The 22416-nt window shown below is 36.5% G+C and overlaps 1 protein-coding gene across 5 annotated transcripts in view; it reads right to left on the minus strand.

Annotated features, from left to right (window-relative positions):
* The window catches only part of NRP1 (neuropilin 1), a 173993-nt gene that overhangs the window by 85480 nt on the left and 66097 nt on the right, over nt 1-22416 (minus strand). For all 5 annotated transcript variants that reach the window (XM_074267075.1, XM_074267074.1, XM_074267073.1 and 2 more), the window contains exons 3-5: nt 19830-20011; nt 9477-9704; nt 1934-2089 (exon numbers count right to left, since the gene is read on the minus strand). In XM_074267075.1, coding sequence (XP_074123176.1) covers nt 1934-2089; nt 9477-9704; nt 19830-20011 — 566 coding nt within the window. The remainder of the gene's footprint in view (nt 1-1933; nt 2090-9476; nt 9705-19829; nt 20012-22416) is intronic.

Below are 22416 nucleotides of genomic sequence, written 5' to 3' on the forward strand. Positions count from 1 at the left end.
ACAGACTTGCTTAGTATTACATACAACCTGGCTATGCTGTTTCTAAGATAAATTAAAAGTAACAAGGTATGGGGGCTGATCTAGGCAGGTGTTTTGACATTGAAGAGCAAAAGCTCATAGAATGATATTTGAGAGAAGAATAAAAAAAATCAAACACAATCAAGATGAAAAATTCAAAAACAAAAATACTTAAGAGAAGGTAGCTGGAGGGGCAAAGGGACCTGCACATTCCAATAGGTCTTGATAGAATTGCTATATTACAGAAAAGTAGGAGTGAAAGTTAGACTTGGGATTTCCTTGGGATAAAGAAATACAGAGTAAGGAAACTTTAGATCAACACCTTCTCTGCAACTTATAACCATAGAGAATTACCTAGAGCTGAGATATCAAAGGGCCTGCAGGCACTCCTAGTACTACCCAGGACCAGATTAAAATGTAATTGGGAAATATTTAACAAAATCAATAAAAATGCAATAAGACATAGATAACATCATATTGTAAGACTAAGTCAATATGCAGTTGTAGAATATGGATATGGATTAATGGTTCTGGTTTCTATTTTTTTGAAGCTTCTGCTCTACAGTTTGCTCATAGGCAATATGTATATCTATCAATTACCTTTTTTTTTTTCTCTTAGCAAGAGATATTATCAAAAATATCAGGGAAATGAATATTTGGAAAAGGAGGTGGGATGATGATATTGTTCAATTAACAATCAAAGTTCACAAAAGAAAAAGACCTAGTGAAAGGCTTCCCAGCACTTTGGTAGATCATCTATGGAGGATTGGTAGGAAATAAGGAGGGAAATTACCTAACAGCATGATTAGATTGCCACGGGTGCCATTTTGTAGGGAATACCTAAATTGATATCATGGATCACTGAACTATTAAAGTCAGTAAACTTCAGTAAAGATGACCCTGCTTGGAGTAAGTAAGGGATAGACCCACCTCTGACATACCAGCTGTGTGGCCCTAATTAAATCCCTTATCCATAAAATGAGAAGGATAATAATGCCTCTAAATTTACCTCATGGGCTTTCTGTGAAGGTCAAGTAAAAATGTAAAGTATTTTGTCAGCCTTAAAGTATTATGTGAAATCTTGACTATTATTATAAAGAAGGTCAGTCCTATAGTTTCACAGAAAAACAGTAGCACATAAAACAAGTCACTTTTAACAAAGAGTAGAAAGAACTCCTGAGCCAAAGAGAGAGCCAGCTGTGTTTGTTCTCTCACCCTTATTTTAAGATATTAAAAGAGCTATAGTCCCTATGTGTCTGTAGGACTGATCGTTGAGAAGGAGCTTAAGTTGGAGAGCAGAGAGTCTCGCTGTTATCCAAAGGACTTTTTTATTGCATCCAAATGTACATTTATAGAGGGCTTAAAAAAATGTTATAATAGAAATGAAAACATGCTTCTGGTTAGTTGGAGGGGAAAAAATGTATATGCTACCTTCACTATTTCCCGCTGAATTAAATCCTATCCTGTATTCAGTGTGATTATAGTGTGGGTGGGTGGAGTGAGCACAAATGCATATTCATTCTTTCATTCTAGAATCAATGTTCATCCTTTCATGAACTACAAGCTATCATTTCTGCAAGGGCATGGGTGGGCGGGGGAAAGTGGGGCACCCAGGCTGACTAGAATTCACTGGTTCAAGGCATTGTTTTGTCATCCTTCAGTTTTTCTACATCATTTCCAGGCTGTACAATCAGTTCACTTTCCCTTTACCATTTCATTAGTAAAATTCACAAAGCAGCATTTTCCTATTGCTATTCAGAAAAGTTGATTTTTTTTTCCTTTAAAGAGAAAAGCAAACACCCAGCCCCCTTTATTTATATAAGATTTCTTTAATGTTTCATGTGGCAGCAGGTGTGTGGGAAGGCAGAACAGAGCCTATTTTCCACTGGGCTTTAGAAGATGAATAAACACTGACCTTCTGAGACACTGCTCTGCAAGACACTGTAGTTAGCAGAGAATCCCTCTTTGGCTATCGCACTGTCAGTATAAAAAGCCAGAGATAGGATGCCAGTTGAGGAACGGATGCGACCTGGTGTTTTCTGTCCACAGTAACGCCCAATATGAGGACCAACTAGAAAGAAAGGAAGGAAAAATAAAACAAAAACACAAAACAAAACAGAAAATGTCAAAATGTCTTTTCTTCTGCAGCAGATGAGAGAACAACAGTTTGCAAAGATGAGTCCCAGCAGAACACAGAAGTGTTTTTCCAACCCAAATCATGGCTTCCCTAGTTAATTGGTTTGCAGTAAACATATTGGGCCAGGTTCGCAGGGACGATTTAAAATGTGCTCCTAGGAGCAATGATGGGCAAAACCACATTCCCCAGTGAACAGGATTATTTTCAGAAGGAGAAATGAACTGCTTGGTTCAATTGCAAAGAATGAGACTTGGGCAGCCAAGTGGTACGTTGGCATTCACCTCCGTGCCCAAGCTTACCACTGGAAGCATCGGGGAGATGCTTCAAGCTGTGCATGATCATCAAACCCTTCTCCAATTCTCTCCAATGATTCCCTCAGTCCTAACAAAGGAAAATGGAGAAACTGTCTATATCTTCAGACCCCCTAGCAGCTTCAAGAGTTTGCTTAAAGCATGGATAACTTCAGTTTCCATCCTTGCTCTATTCCTTAAGTGATCTTTTGTTTGGGAAAGCCTCGTGTGTAAATGTACTGCACCATTTACTCCTCAGTAGCCCATCGGGAGACAAGTTAATATTTGCAATTGTTTAGCAACATATTTGGAGACTAGATATATCAGTAATTGAAGCTGAATAACAACTGGATATTCATATTGGAAGAAATATCAAATTCAAATCAGTTCCAATTGTTCAGTGATGAAGAGAGCCATTTACACCCAGAGAGAGGACTGTGGGAATTGAATGTGGTTCATAACATAGTATTTTCACTCTTTTTATTGTTGCCTGCTTGAAATTATTTTGCTTTTTTTTTTTTTTTTTGGTTACTGGTTTGATTTGATTTTTCTTGTGCAGCACAATAATTATATAAATATGTATGCATAAATTAGATTTAACATATTTCTACCATGTTTAACATATATTGGACTACTTGCCATCTAGGGGAGGGCTTGAGGGAAGGGAGGGAAAATTGGAACACAAGGTTTTGAAAGGGCTAATGTTGAAGAACTGTCCATGAATATGTTTTGAAAAATAAAAAGCTTTAATAAAAAATGAAATATCATTTTCTCTACAATTCCTCTCAGTTTTCTTGAAGAATATTGTCTATAACTACCTAGCTTATGTGTATGTTTAGGCAAATGAGTTGCAAACATGGATTTAACTTTGTAGCCTAGGGATATGGGAGATGAGAGGTAGGCAAGAGACCAGGTAAAAACTTAAACCAGTGATAAGAAGTTCTTGTTATTTATTTTGTTAGCAATAGCAATAGCTTTTTCCTGAAGTGCTTTTTACCAACTTTGGCAAATGGTCATTTTGACAATGCTGAAGTCTTCTGGGTTTGGAAAACTAATAATGTTTTTTTGGGTAGACCAATAGCAGTAATGAAAAATGACTTCCCTGTTTTCATGTCAAGATTTTTTAACCTAGGTTTCATGGACCATGAAGGAGTCCATGGATTGATTTTAGAGTGTCCATAACTTCAATGGAAAACAATACCTCTTAATTTCAATATAACTGATTTCCTTTTTAAACTTATAAATTTATTTTATATATTTAAAAACATTCTTCTGAGAGGCTTTTCTAGACTTCCAAAGGAGGTCCCATGATACAAAAATAAGGTTAAGACCAAAGTTGTATGTTTAATGGAAGCACATCAGTTGATTTTGGTTTAGATGGACAATCTTGAATCACCTTTTTTTCTTATCCAGGAAATTCAGTTACCTGTTGTATAATTCAATGTTGTAACCTATGAGTACTCTAGGTCACCAAGACTTTTCCACAAACTGAGCAAGCAAGAAGTTAAAAGATTTTAGTTGCATAGACACCAGGATACAAATGATGCTAGCAGAATGTTGCTATTTAAACTGGGTCTACTCAGGCAAATCATTTAGAAAAAACTGAAGCTACACTGGGTTGAAATCAGTCAAACAAGGCATTGTGTAAATGGAATGTGTATATTTATTTAAAGCAATGAGTAGAACTAAGTGGTGGTTACTTACGACCAAATTAAACTCTTCCCTCCCCAGCCCTACCCATTTTGTGATTATAACCTTATCAAAATGAAGACAAAATAGATTTTAAAAATTAAAGTAATTTGCTTAGAAAACTCAAAAGGCATGATGCTTTAAACATTGGAAGGGAGTATTTTTATGCACAATTCCCAGAAGGAATCCACAGGTTTCAACAGACTGACAAAAGGGTCTTCAACATATAAAAAAGGGTAAAACTTATTTTATAAAATACAAAACAAAACACTATTTTAGTTCCCCCCAGCCTTTTCTTTACAGTGCATCTATTAAACTTTTTCCCTTCAAGTTCAATTGAATTCAACAAGCATTAATTAAATATTTACAATGTGCCTGGGTCTATGATAGACTGGGGGTAAAAAAGGTTACAAAGAAGATAAAACAAAACATTGTTCTCAGGAAGCTTACCAGTTCTAGACCTTTCCTTATGAAGATGCTGGAGTTGTTTGACATTCCCTTTTCCAGCTCATTTTAAATATGAAGAGGCAAATAAGAAACTAAGCCCAGGATTACTGCTAATAAGAATTGAGGGCTAAATTTGAACTCAGGTCTTCTGACTCCATGCCTGGCTTTCTATCCTATGTGTGGGAGTCAGCAATTAAAAGCTGTCTGAGGCCACTAAGTGATCAACTGACTTATCCCACGATCACACAGCAAGTGAGAGGCAATTTTTGAACTCAAGATTTCTTGATACTAAGACTGGCCCTCTCTCCACTACTCTACTTTGTTACATATCTTTAGTATATGCCTATAAGTGTGTGTTGCTCAAGCCATAAACTAGGTTGTTTCTAAGAAAAGTGTCCAAATAACTATTAATTCTTCTCTTGTTTAATTTATGAAAGGGATGGATTTCTCATTATTATTATTATTATTATTTTTATCTTTCACATACTCTAATTCTGGCTTTGCTATCTCCTCCTACCATTAAGTACATAATTTCTCTGTGTAGGGAAATATCTATGGATGGATCTGCTCCTTTGGACAATGACCTCTGCTTACTATAATCACTGGTTTTACCAAGAATTATGAGTGACAAAGGGAAGCTGTGGCCTTTTTATTAGGGCAATTTAGCCCCATCCCTCCCCCCCTTCCCCCACTCCAACTATTACCCAGCTCCTTAGGGGGAAAGGAACCTTTGAAATAGCAAACAGAAGAGAACTTTTGTTTACTGCAGACTCATAATTTAGAGAGTCTCCATGACTCACTGGTTTATAATTTTTAAGACATGCTTGGTAATTCTGCATTCTATCTTTTAGAATATTGCCCCCGGATATCATAGTGCTGCTCTCTTTGGTAGCCTTCAAGATATGAAAGCGAAAAAGGCTTTTTTGAGTGTACTACAAAGAAGTATTGAATTTTCCTGTACAACAGTGAGACCCTAGCCAAGCAAAGTAATGCAATATTGATCCGGGGTGTGTGGCAGAAGGGGAGTAAAGGAGGGAGTACTTCTTATATGTGTTACCAGTTGTGTATTTGGATGTTCAGAGCTTTTGGATTTTTCTTTTTGCTCACCTCAACTTTTGAGATAGGAATAAATTAGCATTGTGCATAAGTAATACCTGTTTTGGAGGGTTATTTTAAAAACAGTGGAATTGCAATTAAAGAAAAAAGAAATTGTACTTCCAACTTTGTGATTACAAAGATAGAAGTATTATGCAGTTGTACTTGGAAAATTGTGCATGTAGCTTATGGTAAACTGGTAATTGGGGATAAGTCATTAGATTAAAATGGCAATATCTTATCAGTAGGAAAGTATATCTTTCTCTGACTTTCTAAGGATACCTACTCTTGATTGCAATGATTATTCATACCACTCTATTTCTTCTTCATCTCTCCATTTATTGTGATTCTGCTTTAATTTTCTTCTATTGTGCAAAATTTTATTCATCTTTTCAAAAATGATAATTTTAATAAAGTACTTTGGAGGAAGAAAAATATATACATTTTAAAAGTACAATATATGCTGAGTGTAATTTTTCATGAGTTAACTAACATACATTTTATTAGACAATTTTTGCAGTACAAAGAGTACCTAAGGGAGTACCTAAAATGATTTTTGCCATCTATCCATCTCTGCACCACCCCAGAAGGTCCAGGATTTATAACTATCTTAGTAGTTTTAAGAGTTTAGGCTTAATATCAAACTATAGATAAATAGATTCAATTCACATTTCACATGACCAGAGTCCATTCTTAAAACATATTCACAATCACTGGAATGTAGATAACAACCAAAGATGAAACAAAAATATAATAAAACAATGACAACTTTATCTCTACTTATCTAAACAATTGAAACTAAGCATTAATTTTTGGTTCTGTAATTCCGTAAAGTGCAAACACTTGTGGAATTAGCCAGAGCAGCAATAACCCATGGCTCTCAAGCTATTTGTAAACTTCCTTAAATTACTTCTAAGCTGATACTTGAGAATCTAAAGCACTCAGGAAAAAGTGGTAGATGAAGATGAAGCATTCATCATGTGCATGCTTCATATTCTAAGTTTTTAAGTAAACTGCTTTTCTTCAAAGCCAATGTAAATCAATGGGTTGCTTTCAATTACTTGGCCATTTAATTCAATGTTTATGATAAAATGCAACACAAAATCATTCAATGGCTGAAAGCCTTCAGCGCCTTCTGCTTGTTGTTTTTAGAAAGGATTTCAAAGATCCATCACAATTTTACTGGCAGAGGAATTGTATGCTTTGAAATGCTATGACAAAAATGTCTCTGGTGCCATTGAAAAGCCCAAGAGAATCTGGTCTCTCGTTTGGGCTAGAAAATTAGTGAGACATTTTGCTGGAGCAAGCTAGACAAAGTCAGCTAAATATTAACAAATACATAAACACATTTATCATATTCCACAAACCAGTTTACTCTGGGAATAAGTCAAACATGCTAGACTTTTAAAGCGTGAGGGAATAGCATGGCTGATAACTTGTATAGTTAATTGTTCCTCATTTCGACTCAGTGATTTTCTAGAACCAGAAAATTACTACTTTGAAAAACCCTTGACACTAATAACAATGTACTCCATTTGGAAAGTGTTCTAAATATGTTGCTTGATTGGACCTTCTTTTCACATGTCAGTTTAAATGAAAGTTCTAGAGGGGAAGGCTGAAAATTTGGGTTGTGCGCAAATAAACCCATTATTAAATGTTCCAGCTATTGTTATAATGTTGTTATCACATTGTTATAAGACTGTTTTCCTAATTGATGGATTGAATGCTGGGTAGTCAATCAGCCCACTGTTTTGGCAATCTCATTACTTAATGAAGGAGTTTCAGTAAGATCATCATAACCCTATTTGTATGATAAAACCCTAAGGAGGGATTTAATGTTAACTCACCCATTTCATCTAATGAAAATAGAAGCTTTTACTAAATCTAATTTTCTCCCCAATTGTTTATACATTAAGAAACTTCTCAAAGTCAAGCAGTAAGTAACACTGATGATATTAATATCAAGAAAATGGACTTGCAAGTTCTGCCATAACTTTGTCCATTATTCACTTGCAAAGTGAATTGAAATAATCCTTTATTTAGCTATAGTTGCTACCATAAATATGGCGAAAAGGCACCAGAAATAAAGAGCCTAGATTATATGATTTTTATGATCCTTACCAGCTGCAAAAAATATCACAGATTCTTGGAAATAGTTGGTTGAACATGGCCTATTCTCTGATTCTTAAGAACTGCCAAGTTGCCCCATTTGGATTCATGACCTGTACTTTCTCCAGGGAAATATGGATGTTAAGCCAGACTAAACACACCACCATCAAAGCAGCTGAAACAAATTATTTGATATAATCTCCCTTGGCCAGAATTCGGGGGAGGAGGAGCGTATTTTAGCCATTTACCTTCAAATTCCCAAAGATTAGCATAGAAAATGTTAATTTGGAAGATAATGAAAATCAGTATAGTTCATATTTGGGTATCTGGTGACTCCTTCAGAAAAGGGTCAAGAGAGTTTGGCCCCAACTTAACAGTAGCTTCCAATGCCTAAAATTTAGAATTCTCAGGGTTATAAAAAATTAGGGGTTCTCATTTGTTCTTTAGTCTTACAATTTTTGAAATTTTCTATGGCATTAAGTTTGGGAGATAAAATTATCCTTAAAAAGACATTTGGATTGTTTAGTCACTTGAATATGTATAAGGTGTGTGGTGTGTGTGCGTGTGTGTGTGTGTGTGTGTGTGTGTGCATGTGTCTAGGGAGGGGGAAAATGATTTTGGGAGATCAGGAGTCCTGGATAATTGTCTCACTTTTTAAAGCTGTTAACTTATTCTGTGACTTTAACCTCTCTGGGTCTCTCTTTCTTCTTTTGTTCAATGAGAGGGTTGATTCAGATTGGTCCCAAAGTTCCTTAACACATCCAAATGTGTGATTCTATAGTGGACTTTTTAAGATAACTTAAAAATACAAAATAGCTTTTCTTGTGACATTTTGAAACTTCTTTGGGAAGTTAATGATAAGAAGAAAGATCCCGCATACACTCAAATATTTGTAGCAACAATTTTTGTACTAGTCAAGATATGGAAACAAAGTAGACGTCTACAGACTGGGGAATGACTAGATGAGTTGTGGCACAGGAAGGTAATGGAATCTCATTCTGTTATGAGAAATGATGACATAGAGAAGCATGGGAAGACACAGAAACTGATGCAAAATGAATTAAATAGAATCAGGAAAAATGATATACAGCAAAAACCAGCACACTACAGCCCAAGGGCCAAATCAATGCAGCTGTCCTATATTTGTACAATCCAAGCTAAGAATGGTTTTTACATTTGAAAATACAATTAAACTTTATTTTAAAATATAAAACCCATTCTTACTTTAGGCTGTACAAAAAACCCATAGAAACCATATTTTTAAAAAGACAGCAGCTTTTAGTTTGCTGTTGATCCTTGATAAATGCAATGACTGTAAAAAAGTAAATGGAAAAAAGCCAGCAACAAACAACAAAACAATTGAAACTGAATACTACAAAATTATAATAGCCAAGTTTGGCCCCAAAGAAAATAAATGAGTAGGCCATGTCCTTTTTTGCAGAGAAGAGGAACACTAAATACAATGTCAGTTATAGTCAGAACATAATGACTTTTTCAATATGTTAGTTTTGCTGACCTTTTTTCACCCTCATTTTTATTCTTTGTTTAAAGGGTTACCCTTTGGAAGGAGAAGAAGGAACTGATGAAGTAGAAAGTATAGGTAATAAAAAAAACAAAACAAAAAAAAAACAGCCTACTACCCTCTGTCCAGCCCCTCCCTTCCCCAGGATGCTGCCTTTCCTTGTTCTTACCATCAGGGAATCCATCCCAGATTTCCAGTCGGTCATATCGACAGAACATCCCCCCTGGAGGATTAGTATCAGGCTCAAGGTCAAAGCTTTCGAATTCCAAGATAATCTCTGACATCTTTGGTGCAAAGATAATGTAAGTGCATTCAAGGCTGTTGGGATACTTTTCAGGGAATCCAGGGGACTTTATCACTCCAGTAGATGAAGTATAGTTTCGGGAACATTCAGGACCTATACAGGCAAAAACAAAACAAACAAAAAGAGAGAAAGAAATGAATTTCTAATAAGACAATAACCTATGAAAGAATCTACTAAATTGCTATTCACTGTGCCTATCACTGATTCACTCGGCCCTTTCCCATTATTGATAGGTATGAAAATCATTGTGTTCAGCACAGTTTTTCCATTTGTGTGGATCAATTTGAAAACTTCTGCTGGCTTGGAAGAAAAAAAAAAATGACAACTATAAAATCATGTGGGAACAATGAATGAGTAAGCTGCAGAAATCTCGACAGAGCCCCAGAGAAATAATTATAGCCCCTTCAAGCTTAAATCTTTAAATCTTAAGGTTGACAGCCATTTATTGGTGAAATAGAACATTTACAAAAGCGGGTGAGTGAATTCAGTAGAGGGAGTGCTGGTTTCAGATTCCTACACCAGTGACTGAGTAACTCTGCCAGATGTGACCTATGCCTTTTTGACAAACTAAATGTGAAAGGTAATTCGTACATGTACCCAGGGTGAGTGACTCATTCTGAGTGGTGTTGACACAGGTGTGCCAGTAAAGTGTGGCTGTTAGTGAAGGCATGATAAACTGTGATTACAGGCAATGTTGCTGAAGTCACCTAATATCAATGTTGACATACCAACCTTCCTCAAAGTATCAGTTCTAGTATATTCTGCTATTCTAAAAATTGTTGTTTATGGTAGAAAAGTTGGTGATGAGGGGAAAAAAACCCATTTAATTGGGTCTGACTGCTTCAACCACTTCATCTTTACAAATTGTGGTGGTTTAATATTTCAAGCATCCGGCAAGGGCAGTACCAGAAAGCTGATATTATTATTATGCAGTGACAATGGCAGGTGATTAACATACTAATGGTGATCACAGGCTCTTCTTTTAAGGAAAAGATCTTGGAAGTGACATAGTCCAGTCTCTTCATTTTGCAGAAGAGGAAACTGAGGCTGAAGAGAGGTTAAGTGATCTGTCTTAGGTCATAAGGCCAGTGGTGGAGTTAGGATTTATATGGAGATACTTTCTCCATATGCAAGGACTCTTCCCACTGCAACAAGTGGCCCTTCCCAGGGTGGTCCCATCATCTGATAAATTCATTCCTGTTCTACCCACAAAAGAAAAGAAAGCCACCTGAATATTTGAAAAATGTACCTAACTAAATGGCCATGTGAGGACGCATGCTTTTCCATGTATTTTTCCTCCATCACATGCTTCAAAGAATTCATCTTAGGAATCCCTATGTGCATATGAAATGCCAGGATGGCCTTAATTTTACAAGAACAAATTTTGGGGAGTTCAGCTCCATAGTTCACCCCTGTGTGCATGTGAGATGTCAGGATCATCTTAATATTACAAGAACAAATTTTGGGGAGCTCAGCTCCATAGTTTACCCTGTGTGCATGTCAGATGCTAGGATCATCTTAATATTATGAGAACAAATTTTGGGAAGCTCAGCTTTATATTTCATTTTTTTGGGACAGATGTAGAAGACTATCCATTAATATGTCCCTGAGCAAACAATGAAACTGAAGTTCTTGTAATTAAATTCAACAAATACTTATTACACTGCATAAGCTTCTGGGGAAACACAAGCAAAAAAAATATCCTTATTCTTCAGGGACTTACATTATATGAATGGGTGGAGATGGTGTCTTTATAAGTAAACAAGTGCAAAGTATATACAAAGCCATTTGAAAAGGGAAAGAGCATTATTAATTAGAAGATTCAGGAAATGCTTTCATTAGGAGGAGGCAGCTTCAGTAAACTCTGAAAGAAGCTAGGGATTCTACATAGCAAAGGTAAAGGGAAATACATTTCAGACTGGAGCAAATTGTGCAATTTGGAGATAGAATGCTTTCTAGCAGAAACCCTACTACCATGTGACTTTAACATGGAAAGGATCTTAGGGATCAATAAATCTCATACCTCATTTTACAGATGAAAAGAGCTAAAACCTCAGAACACAGGTGCACCAGAAGGACCAGAATTTAGAAGGATGAAGCTGTGTCAACTGAGGTAGTATATATTTTTATACATGTGGCAAAGAAAATAGAGATATCAGGAAGAAAATGTTTATTACAAAGTAAGATATGTTGTTGTTTAGTCATTTTTTAGTCCTGTCCAACTCTCTGTGATGCTATTTGAGGTTTTCTTGGCAGAGATATTGGAGTAGTTTGCTATTTCCTTCCTCCAGATGTGGAAATTGAGGCAAATAGGGAGATGTGACTTGCTAAGGGTCACACAGCTATATAGTGTCTGAGGCTGAATTTGAACTCATAGAGGTGAGACTACCTGACTCTCAGCCAGTCACTTTAACCACTGTGCTTTTATTTTTTTGCATTTAAAGTACGTTTGTACAAAGAAAAACATTTCTAGTATATTTTGGCAAAATTATTTAAGAACTTAGCATGTATTGATGAATTTGATACTTGTTAAAAAATTAGTTTGAGAAAATATTCTTTACTGGATAGTCCTCAAATTGCCAAAAAATCAAAAAATAACAGTCATCCAAGACAAGTTGATTTTATTTCCATTTAATTCAATGAAATAAAAGTTCATGAAGATCTTCCCCAGTTATGACATCATTTGGTGTAGACCCTGTTTTCAAGAGGCAGGAGACAAAGAATTATAGGTAACCAGATTACTGGGATACCAGAGAGAGTGGGATTAGTGCAAACAAAAAATACAGGAAATTGTGCAGAAAGTAGGACATCTAGGTGGTGCCATGGTGCACAGAGAGTGCTGGACTTGAAGTCAGGCTGACCATAGCCTAAGTTCAAATCTGTCCTCAGACATTTATTGGCTGTGTCTTAATTGGCCAAGTCACTGTTTTTCCTCAGATTTCTCATCTATAAAATGAGCTAGAGAAGGAAATGGCACACCATTCCAGTGTCTTTGCCAAGAAAACCCCAAATGGGATCACAAAGAGTAGGATACGATTAAACAACGACAGCAAATGCACAAAAACCTTGAAAGTTCATTTTCAGTTGTTGGGGAGAATTCTGTGAGGAGGTTTCTGAACTAGGACTTGGAAGAAATCTCATCAACTGGATATAAGGAGATTTGAGGCATGAGAGATAATAGAAGTAAGAGCTTAGAGGAAAGACTGAGAATAGGAGACAGTGAATAGTTTCATTTTGCTGGGAACTAGAGTACTTTGTCAGTTTTTCAGTCATGTCCAACTCTTGTGATCCCATTTGAGTACACAATTGTTTAAATTGAATGTAATTGGAGAGTTTGAGAGGGGGTGTTTTCCTTCTTTGTATTGCATTATTTTGGCTGAATTTCAGCACAGAGAACATTTGGAAGCTTTTTTGAAAGGGCTGATTCCCTCCCTTCCTCTCTTCTTTCCTTCCTTCCTTATTCCTCCCTTCCTTCTTCTCTCCCTCCCTCCTTTCTTCTCTCCCTCCCTCTCTTTCTTCCATCCTTTCTCCTTTCCTCCTTCCTTTCTCCTTTCCTCTTTCCTTTCTCCTTTCCTTCCTTACTTCTTTCCTCCCTCTTTCCTTCCCTGGACCTCTCTATCTGGCCCAGGCTGAAAGGGCAGTGGCCACACACGAACCATATCCTAATACTGTTTGACATGGAAACTATGACTTGCTCCAATTGGGGTTGGTTTGTACTTCCTTCAGTAATTTGGTGATCCTTGCCTGCTGGAAGCTGCCCATATTGGTACCAGACTTAGTTTAGATGCTTGATTGGCTTTAACCCTACTGTAACTAAGAACTTATGAACTTGTGACCCACCAGCCTTAGCCTCTTCAGCAGTGGGAACCATAGATATGCTCATTCTTTATTTTTTAAACTCCCCCCCACACCTATTATTTATTTTTCAGGAATCAGTGAAGAGCCAAGATGAACATTCATGGACTTGGGAAATTTAAAGGGAAAAGGAAGATATTCCAATTTGGGATACACCAAGATTGAGATATCAGTGGGATTCCAATTTGTTCCAATGTAGTTTGCAAATCAACTTTTAAAATTACTCTGGTGGTTTTTCAGCTAAAAAAGAACTTAAAAAGTTTGAATCATTAACCTATAAAGGAAAAGAAAGGTAGCCTTTCAAAACTGTTTATTTCCAGGGTGTAAAACTCATTGGAGCTGACCCCAAGTCAGTGTAGTCAGGCCCTCATGAAGCAATGAAAAAAGAAAGAATTGTGTTGCTGACTGTAACCAAGTAATGAAAGGAAAGCAGCTTTATTCTCCCTCCACTTCCCAAATTACTCAGGTGATGAACACTAAAGGGGCTGAGGGAGTGAAGCCCACCTGGCAGGAATAAAAGGCAGTTCTTTGTGAAGCATTAACACAGATGGTTTCGTGTAATCCCATGGCTGTTCTCCATTTTCTTATGCTAGATACCTTGGGAAAGGACACTGATATATCTAAAAACATTAGGGTACTATCTGAGGATGGAAATTGGGTAATACAAAAGAATTTCAGTTCTGTCTCTGACATATAACAACTGTGTAATCTTGGGTAAATCCCAAGATTAATTTTCTTCATTTTCTCATCCACAAAATGGGGACACTTATGCTAGCACTACCTATATTACAGGACTACTAGTTAAAAGTGCAAATTAGTTACAGAAATGGCAAAACATTTTAGGGATGGTAGCTATCATTTATATTATAATCTTGACTCTAGATGTGACAGAGCAATTTATGAGGAGGGGCTGGTTATTTCATCTTTATGTATCTCAATTTTCACTTCTGTTGGATTCAATGATGCTTAAAATCTCTCCCAAGTCTCTCTCAGATTCTCTGGTTCTCAGTTTAATCCATCATAGGACAAAAATAGTTTTGACATCCTTTTTCCCATGTGATAAATTTGCAAAAAGGGGCAGAATGCTGTAAGAGGTAGAGCACTATCCTTGAAGTCACAAAGAAATGTGTCCAAATTTTGCCTTGGACATAGAACAAATCTATATTTGGGCAAGTGGCTCAACTATTCAATGCTCTGGGCTACTTTCTAAGAGAACAAATTATGGAGGAACATTCATGGAAAGCGTTTCTATATGAATGAAATCACGCATCTGAACCAAAAATCAAAAGGTTTCATAAAATTAACTATAGCCAAGAGATGACTTAAAAAGATCTTTGGTAAGTAATTGGTTAAAAGAAACCCACTAGAGGAATTCTAATAGTGATTAAGAGTAGGTAGATTTGGGAACTCTGTGTGTGTGTGTGTGTGTGTGTGTGTGTGTGTGTGAGAGAGAGAGAGAGAGAGAGAGAGAGAGAGAGAGAGAGAGAGAGAGAGAGAGAGAGAGACAGAGAGAGAGACAGAGAGAGAGAGACAGAGAGAGAGATAGAGAGAGAGACAGAGAAAGAGAGAGAGAGACAGAGAGAGAGACAGAGAGAGACAGAGAGAGAGAGAGAGACAGAGAGAGAGACAGAGAGAGACAGAGAGAGAGAGAGACAGAGAGAGAGATAGAGAGAGAGACAGAGAGAGAGAGAGAGAAGGAGAGAGAGAGACAGAGAAAGAGAGAGAGAGAGAGACCAAGAGACAGAGAGAGAGAGAGAAGAGAGAGAGAGAATAGAGAGAGAGAGAGACAGACAGAGAGAGACAGAGAGACAGACAGACAGAGAGACAGAGAGACAGAGAGACAGAGAGAGAGACAGAGAGAGAGACAGAGAGACAGAGAGAGAAGAGAGAGAGAGAAGAGAGAGAGAAAGAGAGAGAGAGAGAGAGAGAGAGAGAGAGAGAGAGAGAGAGAGAGAGAGAGAGAATAGAGAGAATGTAAATGAGAGAAACAGAGAGTCAGCAAATACTTTGACACAGGACTTAAAAGGATTTTCATGTCAATAAGTGTTTTTGCAGACTCTTTGCTAGCCTGGATATAGATGTAGCACATATAAGAATGTCATATTTAGTAGTTATGGACACATAACTAGAAATTATATTTTTCTACATTCAAAATCCCAGAGAAATCATGTGTGTCAATCCACAGCTCCTAAGACCCTGTAGAATCTCTTTAAATCCCACAAAACTCATTGCCCTGATACAGACTGTTCCGGTCATCAGGTTGAAAGGTCTTTGAAAATCCACATTCAGACTGGGATGCTCAGATAGGGTGGAGGAGGGTAAATACAACAAAGTTGTGTCCTCAGGGAAGCAGTGAATCAAGGACTCATAGACACCCAATGGGCAGGAAAATATCCTGCAAAGAGTGTTATGGCCCACTGGCACTCTGTCTGAGGCTATGGGCAACAAAATGGCCTGATTTTCTGAAGAACCAGAATATCAGGGCCAACTAATTTTACAGTTATATTATTTTACAATTAAGATGATTCACATGTATTCAAATTGTAAGGGCTATTCTTACCTTCTAGAGGTAAAGCTAATCTCACCTATATTAGAATACAACTTTTTGGATAATTTTATTCTTCTGTATCTAAAATACTCCCTCCAGCCCTCACCTATTTTAGCCAAAGGTCTTCATTATTTACAGTAATTATGGAGTTTTTGGTCCAGTATATATTCCACCATATATCCAGTATATAGAGTAAACTCTATGATGTGAAACAAGGATTTATCTGCAATTGAAGACCTTCTATATTGAAAAGATGAAATTGGAGAGGTATATGGAACTGTTTGATGATATGCTTTGAATTATAAAAAGTAAACGACCACTTACATTTAAAACATCAGGCTATGGACAACTACCATAGACTTTGAAGTTGGAAAGATATCTTACGATTGCCCTAAAAGTTTCGCCAATAATGGGGAGAGGCTTAAAGGAGAAGAAAAGCCAAGATCTGGTTGCAGTAATCAAATATGAATAATAATGACTTTGGAAGTGATATTGGGAGGAAGCGATCTTTGAGACCTATAGAAATAAAGTATATTAGTATGCTGATGGACATAAAGGATATGGAATTCTGTGATGACTCAAAGATGATTATACATAGGTGACAGCAAAGAATGGAGTATTGGGCATGGAGTTGGAAAGGCCTGAATTTAAATCCTGTCTCAGACATTAGCTTTGTAATCCTAAAAATTCACTTAACCTTTGTTTGCCTCAGTTTCCTCATCTGTAAAATGGAGATTATAATTGTATCTCCCTCTCAGGGTTGTTGTTAGGATAAAACAACTTAATATTTGCAAAGCATTTTGCAAACCTATATAAATGCTAGCCATTATTGTTATTGCCACTATTGTCCCAAGGTTTAAAGAAGAAGAGTTGGGAAAATGATGGAGACAATTAAAAAAATAGGGGATTTAGAAAAGAGTTTGTTTGGGAGGAAGGGATAAAGTTTCTCTAAGTCATGGCCATACATGTATGTCTTTTTTCTCTTTCAATCAATTTTTAAAAAATTACTGACTGAAAAAAAGGCAATTCTTTGTAATCTTTTTGGGATATTACTCCTTTGATAAAAACTTGTGTATGTGTGTGGATTATGGATAGAAAGATAGGCTAGTTCATTAAAAATTCCAACACAGGAGTTGACACTTAAGAATGACTATAAAGAGAACATCATTAAGCATGTTGTTACCATGAATGTGAGTATATATTCTATAAATGAAAGTTTAGTATACTGGGAAGAATAATGGAGTAGGATTCAGAGCACCTGGTTCTGAATCCCTGCTCTGATATTTTCTCCCTGTGGGATCTTGGACAAGCCACCTCTGCTGTCTCAGTGTCTCAGCTGCTCAGCTGTAAAATGAGGAGGTCAGAGAAGATGACCTCTGGTTCCTTACTTTTTTAACCTCTGATCCTATGATCTCAAATGTCCCTTCTATCTCTGACAGTCCAGGATCTTCTCTCTATGATCTTATAAGTTTTAGACTCGTCAAATCAAGTCACCATTATTAAGTATTTGTGTGCATGGTACTGTGTTAAGTTCCGGGATTATAGAGAAAGAGGGAAAAAATAATGGTTGGGCCCTCAAGGAGTTCTTATTCTAATGGGGTAGAAAACACAATTAGATTAACAACTGGGTACATAAAAATTACATCTAGAATAGATGGAAAACAGTATGAGAAAGGAAATCATTAGCTGCTGGTTGGATTGGGCAAGGTAGTAGTTAAGGTAAGTTTAGAATTGGGCCATCATTCCACTGAAGGGGTCTTCATGAGCATCTCAATTAACTACTTGGTTGGTTCAGAGTTCATTACACTTCTGATAAGAGATGTCAAACTCATTTCCTAACACCAGATTAAAATGTAATTGGAAAATGTTTAACAAAATTTTAAAAATGCAATACAACCCAGATAATGTTAATTTGTGATTTTTCTAACTCAATATGTAGCCATAGATCCATCTCTATTTTTGACATCAATGCTCCAGTCTACTTGGAAAAAATAAAACTCCACATTCAAATTTAGCGAATTAACCTTTTAGCTCTTCTATACATTGCTGACCCAAGAGAAAGGGACTATATAATATAAAATATTAATCTAGTGAAATATAAATGACAATCATTTTAATTGATGTCATTTTTACAAATTCTACACTCAGTAATATAATTATTTTTAAAATACTGACTCTGGGCAAGATGAGAGGCAATGGAGAGAGAGCTGGCCTGGGATATAGGAAAGCCTATCTGTGACCATTACAGTGTTCCAGGAACTCTATAAGGTTATAAGCTTTGGAAGAATTTGCTAGTTTTTAGTGGTGAAGTTTTCCCAAGTTCACTACATAAAGATTACAACAACAACAACAATGATGATGATAATGATGAACAAAAGTTGCAAGATACCAAGAAAGACTTTAAAGATACAAGAAAATAGACAGTCCCTACTGTCATGAAGCTTATAGTCAAAGAGGGGGATATGATACATAGAAGTAAGTGTAATGCAAAGCACAATGTAAAGGGGCAAAGAAAAAGATTTAGACAAAGGAATATTTTAGGAGGAAAACATTACTTCCAACTGGGGAAATGGAGGTGATTTCATTGAACAGGTGCCAACTGAGCTGGGCACTAAAGAAACGCCAAGCTTTTAGGAGGTAAAGATGAGGAGACCCGTATGGTCTTCCAGGCAGGTTAGATGGTTTGTGAGAATGCAAGAAAGAAGAATAAGACTCCCTGAGATTTAAGAACTTCTAATAAACCAGTGTGGCTTACAGTGCATGAAACAGAGTAAATGTGGTAGGCTATGGAGAACTTTAACTGCTCTACCAAGGGGTGTGTAGCTTATCCTACAGTCAATTGGTAGTCACTGAAGCCTGCTTCCTTTTCCCATTCTTAAGCAAACCTTGGACTTGGCTCACTCTTGTGTGAGAGTGCCAGCTTCAAAAAGCTAGGACAGGAGGAGGAAGCCCTGTATTTAATATGTGCGAGGAACCTCAAGTCTGTAATGAGCATAACGTGAGGTGTTTTGCAGGTAAAATTACACTTTTTAAAATTAATTTGCTTAATGCTTCTCCTGGGAATTGAAGCATATGATGAACCAGACTTTCTTCTAAGTTACCTCACAAAGCTTCCTCACTGCTGCACCCTAATAAAAGGTTAAGCAAATGATTAAAGTGGTGACCTATTCCCATTCCCAAAGGAAATAGCATTTCCCACTATTTATTCCTGCACTCTCCAACGGGCTATTTTAATAGCTAGGATAAACAGAGATTTAGTGTTTCTCCCACCAGTATGGAAACTAAACATAGCATGGAGGTGGCTTTCTGAGGACCAGACATTCTTGAATATAGTTGTTAGGAAAAAGAGAGAGATGGGGGGGTAGGAGGAAGAGTGTGTGTGTGTGTGGGTCCTTTAGGAGAGCTGGTCTTTTAGGAAGGAGGGACTTCTATGAATTCAAGGTGGGAAGGGGCTAATCCTGCTTTCAAAAGGGACTTTTAGGCTACTCAAAGGATTAAAGAACCAGACTTTAAGCATGGCTTAACTCTTTTATATTCTTTAAAGAAAGAGAAAACTAAAAAGAAATGCTTTTAAAATACAGTTTTGCCAAAGCACATTCACTGACTGGTCACAGCATCTGAATAACTTCGTCTTGATCTGTTCCCTTCCCAGAAAGGGGAGTGTGTGTGTGTGTGTGTGTGTGTGTGTGTGTGTGTGTGTGTAAAATACTGTTTGCCATCCTTTGTTTCACTCTTTCATAAAATATTAAAGTCAACTATTGTTAAATAGAAAAAAGACACATTAAGGTCTGCCTAATTGTCATTTATTCACTCACCTCTCTTGAAAATTTCATAGCGTATTGAAAATCCAGCACCATGTGTCTCGTAGTCAGAGACAAACTTGATAAACAGAAATGGCCCTGTAGACACCACAGGAGGAGGAGCTATTTTTCCACAGTATTTGCCCCATAAACGTCCACTTGCACTATCTCCATCAATGACTTCAACGTAGTCATACCTAATGGAAAAACACAGGGGGAAAACATGAAGTGGAACAAAAAAAGTGTTTCATTTCTACAAATTCTGAGCCTGACATGAGCCAGAGTAGATTGTTGGGCATTGGGGGTGGGGATGGGCGGGTATGCTCCCCACATCCATGACTCCACCACACAGTGAAATCTAGCAAAATGAAATAATTAAAATGGACTACATCATGTCTGTAGACATCATCTGGCAACACAGAACTATTAGGAAGAATGGTGTCCATTATACTGGCAGACAATGTCAGCTAAAGTAACCAATTAACAAGAAAAAGGAAATCTCATGAGCACAATTCTGTATTATTAAATTGTGTTTCTTTGTCTATGGTAGTGGTGTCAATACATAATGCTGTGCATTCTTTTCAAACTGTGAAGTTCTTTTATGAATTCAAAATGTCTCTTTGGCTGGAGCTCTCTATGAACAATACTTTGATTTCTGTGAACTACCCTCTAAAACATATGGCCACAGAATAATAAATGAATTCTTAGCAATTTAACTCAGTTCCCAGTTCTACTACACTCCAGACTACTTAGAGGAAAAACAAGAAACTAACCTATCAGTATCTATATTACCTTCTCGAAAGCCATTCTTGGATCATAGAAGTTGCATTCTTCCCCCACCCCCCAAACAACTTTTGTTTTAAAAAAAAATAGAATTTATCTTGTAACATTCAACTTGATTTTCTAGAAGGGAATAAAATATGTAAAATGATGAGATTTAAAATAGGGCGAGTAATAATACTTTGATGATGTAATTAAAGAAACAATGCATTGAAATTCTACTACCAAGTATATATTGAAAGGACAGAACATTTCTTAGTCCTATAAGCAGAAATCACCATTAATAAACTAGTCCTTTCCTCATTCTCGTGATAATAGGAAGAGAATGAGTAAAAAGGTTCATTTGTATTGTTACATATATATATATATATATATATATATATATATATATATATATTTTTTTTTCCCTCTCTCATTACCTCTTTTTGTTTCCTTCCTCTCTCTCTCGGTCTCTCTGTCTCTCTTTCTCTCTGTCTTTCTCTCTTTACACACATACACATATACACACATACCCCATATTTATACTCACATATTTGCTTCCCTTTCTTATCTTAAAAATATTTATTGCCATATAGAAGTCAGACAATATAAATTGTGGTTGTTTTTCATCTAGAATTGGCATTAAAATGTTATTATCCATTCATTTTAGAACTTTATTTTTCTTCTATGGTTAAGTTGCTTTAAAAATTATAGGATATTTTAATTTCAGGAATGGTTTAAAATGCCAGTAACATAAACTATATCTGACAATTTTTAAGGGATCAAAGGGCAAAAAAATATAATTCTTCATGATGACCGATGTCATCTTTAACGACCCTTTTTTAAGCTATCTTAGGCACATTACTTATGTTTACATAAATTCTCACGAGACAATTGCATAGATGATATCACTAAGTTAAAGTGGACAGCTTAAGGTCTTTTAAATTAAAAATGACATTACCTCATCAGTAAAAATTGCATGCCAGCTTTGGTGTATATCAGGGAGAAAATAAAGCTGACATTGATGGGACTCTAAGCATTAACATATGTGAATTTCTATATTAACTGCATTTCCTCTGGTGCATCCAATGTTTCTAGTAACTTGGTCAGTTAGCATTGCTGTCCCATTTCAAAGCTAGGGAATGAAGAAGTGTTTGTTTCTTAATACTTGGGATTTGCTTTGCTTGTTAAAAGAAGAGAAAGAAGTGAAAGAGGAGGAGGAAAAAAGCATTATATTTCAAAGTTCTGAACCAGCCTTTTACATTCAAAGAGTGGGCAGCTGAAATGAGTACCATCTCCTATTCATTCAAGCCAAATAAATTGGCATTTGATGGAGAACTCCCTTTTATCTCTGTTTCCTCTTTGACAGGACAGGTTTGCTTGTTTTACTCCACAATTTCTTATAATTTAGCTGTGATTTGGTCTGTTTACTGTCTGAACTAGCTACTGTGCATCTAGGCTTTGTCATATAGTCTTTTTGCTTGAATCTTGACGTGCTCTGAATATTAAGTGGTTGAATCTTGGTGTATTTTGCCTTTGAGACACAAACCAAGAGAGATGGGTCAGCATTCTGAAAAACCAAGGACATTTTGGAAGGCAGTCTTTTCTTTGAGGTAAAATAGTATCTGTTGCAAATAGAGTTTAAATCGACAATGGTAATCACTACTAACTATCAGGCTCTCCCTTTGGTAAAACCAAAAATCATCAAAGTGAAGATAGAGAGATTATACATCCTCCACAGTAAGAGACAAATCTTAGTGAATTTTCAAATACTAGACTTTCCATTTGGCAAACTAAAAATCATCAAAGTGAAGACAGAGAGATTAGACATCCTCCACAGTAA

This window comes from Sminthopsis crassicaudata, chromosome 5, assembly GCF_048593235.1.
Source record: "Sminthopsis crassicaudata isolate SCR6 chromosome 5, ASM4859323v1, whole genome shotgun sequence".
NCBI classification, from domain to species: Eukaryota; Metazoa; Chordata; class Mammalia; order Dasyuromorphia; family Dasyuridae; genus Sminthopsis; species Sminthopsis crassicaudata.